At 25.6% G+C, this 2780-nt stretch overlaps 1 protein-coding gene across 1 annotated transcript in view; it reads left to right on the plus strand.

Moving 5' to 3' along the window:
* Positions 1 to 2780, plus strand: part of LOC126898785 (radial spoke head protein 4 homolog A-like) — a 66236-nt gene that overhangs the window by 2649 nt on the left and 60807 nt on the right. The window contains exon 2 of the mRNA XM_050673130.1: positions 1929 to 2129. Within this exon, the coding sequence (XP_050529087.1) occupies positions 1951 to 2129 (179 nt within the window). The 5' untranslated portion in view covers positions 1929 to 1950. The remainder of the gene's footprint in view (positions 1 to 1928; positions 2130 to 2780) is intronic.

A 2780-nucleotide genomic window follows, 5' to 3' on the forward strand; every position in this document is an offset into this window, starting at 1 on the left:
ATTTTTTTCTATTTAATAATATTTATTTCAAACTTGCAAGTTGAGTTAAAAGTTATGGTAATAAATTCATTTTTTTTTTATTAAAACTTTCACTTTAAAGAACAAAAAGAAGTAGGTTCAAAATGATTACTTTTAACATATTAAAAATCAATAATAATTTGAAAATAATTAATTATAAAAATTATATAATATATAATTAAACTAATTACTAATCTGGATATAATTAAGGAAATAGGAGTTGATGTTGGGTTGGGTTGGTTACATTTTTAACTTTATAATGCTATAACTCATTGAAAAGTGTACGAATCAACACAATTTTTTTATGAGAAATAATATTTTTTAATAATCCCTTTTTCATTCGACATACTTTATCTTAATCAGGGTATTAATAAGAAACTAGCAGATAATGTAGCTTTTGTAATTATCCACCAATTTCTTAGAATTAAACACTATCTACTGATTTGCATCGAAGCGTTTCTTATGATAGTGATTTTAATCACTGTCAGATTAAATCTATACTGGACCCAACTATGCAACATCCCCACTATGCCGCGACCCCACTGTGCTGGGTTACTTTTTTTTATTGGGACGGGAGGACAGTGGAAAATACGACCGAATTTTTTTTTTAAATATAGATTTAAATTGTGATCAATTTTACAATTATTTATTATTTTATTACAAATATATTGTAATAAAATAATTTTTTATAATTTATATGATATCATATTTCATTATAGTATGATAATGAAATATGATTTATTAATAAATACTAAATAATGTAATGAGTAAAAAAAAAAAAAAGGTCTTCGGGAAGCAGTTTTCAAATTGTTAGGTTGAGCTCCCCTACTTATTTTTTGCCAATTCGAGCACTGGATGTATGTACGGCACTCAAAAACTGATCTAATCAAATTATTAAAGGCGGTGTAAGCTATTTTGACGCCAAATTTAGTTAGTCTAGTAGTTTTCGTTTTTATGTGATATCGCATATACCCGTTGTTTTTTTCCGCCGTTGGGTCATAGTATGGGCTTTGAAGCGACAGCATGGTTATTGTGAGTATACTAGATCTGTGGTTGTTTTAAGTACAACATCACTCATGTAAACTTTGATATTTTATGTTTCTTCATTTGTGTCACCGAACAGTTCAAAGACTTCGAAATTTGCGTCACATTTCATTCCGGTCGTGGTCATCCTTATTAAAAGGCAGTTTGAAGGAATTGGACATTTCAATCGAAGGACAATGTATAAATCAGATCGGATCTCCATATAATTCTCTTACAATATTATTGGTATTCATGTATATGCGTCCTTATTAACCATATAAGTGTACTAATCTTATATTAGTTAATAAGGAGGCTGTAATACAGTGAACCGTATCCATGTTTAAAAACCTAGTTTTATCATTTATTTATGTATTATGCATGTTAGATAAAATGATTTACAAAAAAGTCGACGAGTCGATCGCCCTGTATGAGTTTGCTGGAAAAACATAATATAAACTTGATATGTACCTATAGTGTTTTATAAAAATAAATTGAATTTTTATGAAAAAATCATAATTTAACGAAACATTCTTAGAAAAATTACATTGTACATAATGTGGTATAAAAATATTTTTTAGATGAGGACAATTATTTTGTTACAAAATATAACCTATACTGGAAAATGTTTAAAATTTAGTTGTTAAACTGAAGCCACTAAAAAATTAAATGGTTTGAATCCTTATTTTATATGTTTATGTTAAAGGGTGTATATAGAATTCAAAAAATTTTGAAGAAAAATTAATTACACAAATAATTTAGAAATTCATTAAATTTGTGATAATACCTTGACAACACATCAATTAATATTTTATTTATTTTAACTACAAATTTATTATTTTTCACTTATTTATTTCATAATTAAGTTCTTTTGTATGTATAATTTGCAGCATTCAAATTACTTTTTCAATAATGAGTAGATCCAACGATTCTATAAAAGAAATATATAATAATGGAATGATGGATGAACGTATCAATAAGTTATCAATGAAAACCTCCTCTTATAATCGTAAAGAATCTATAACGAAAGACTCATCAATCAATAATGCGTTAACATGTTATATGAAAAAGACAAATAGTGGCATTAGTTTGTAAGTAGTAATAACATTTAACTTTTATAAAGGGTCATATATAATTTAAAGAAGTTTTATCTTACATTAATTAATAAAAAACCCAGCACAGTGGAGTCGCGGCATAGTATGGACGTTGCATAGTTGGGTCCAGTATAGATTTAATCTGACAGTGATTAAAATCACTATCATAAGAAACGCTTCGATGTAAATCAGTAGATAGTGTTTAATTCTAAGAAATTGGTGGATAATTACAAAAGCTACATTATCTGCTAGTTTCTTATTAATACCCTGATTAAGATAAAGTATGTCGAATGAAAAAGGGATTATTAAAAAATATTATTTCTCATAAAAAAATTGTGTTGATTCGTACACTTTTCAATGAGTTATAGCATTATAAAGTTAAAAATGTAACCAACCCAACCCAACATCAACTCCTATTTCCTTAATTATATCCAGATTAGTAATTATTTTAATTATATATTATATAATTTTTATAATTAATTATTTTCAAATTATTATTGATTTTTAATATGTTAAAAGTAATCATTTTGAACCTACTTCTTTTTGTTCTTTAAAGTGAAAGTTTTAATAAAAAAAAAATGAATTTATTACCATAACTTTTAACTCAACTTGCAAGTTTGAAATAAATATTATTAAATAGAAAAAAAT

Source organism: Daktulosphaira vitifoliae, unplaced genomic scaffold (genome assembly GCF_025091365.1).
Source record: "Daktulosphaira vitifoliae isolate Bord-2020 unplaced genomic scaffold, ASM2509136v1 Scaffold_2, whole genome shotgun sequence".
Taxonomy (NCBI): domain Eukaryota; kingdom Metazoa; phylum Arthropoda; class Insecta; order Hemiptera; family Phylloxeridae; genus Daktulosphaira; species Daktulosphaira vitifoliae.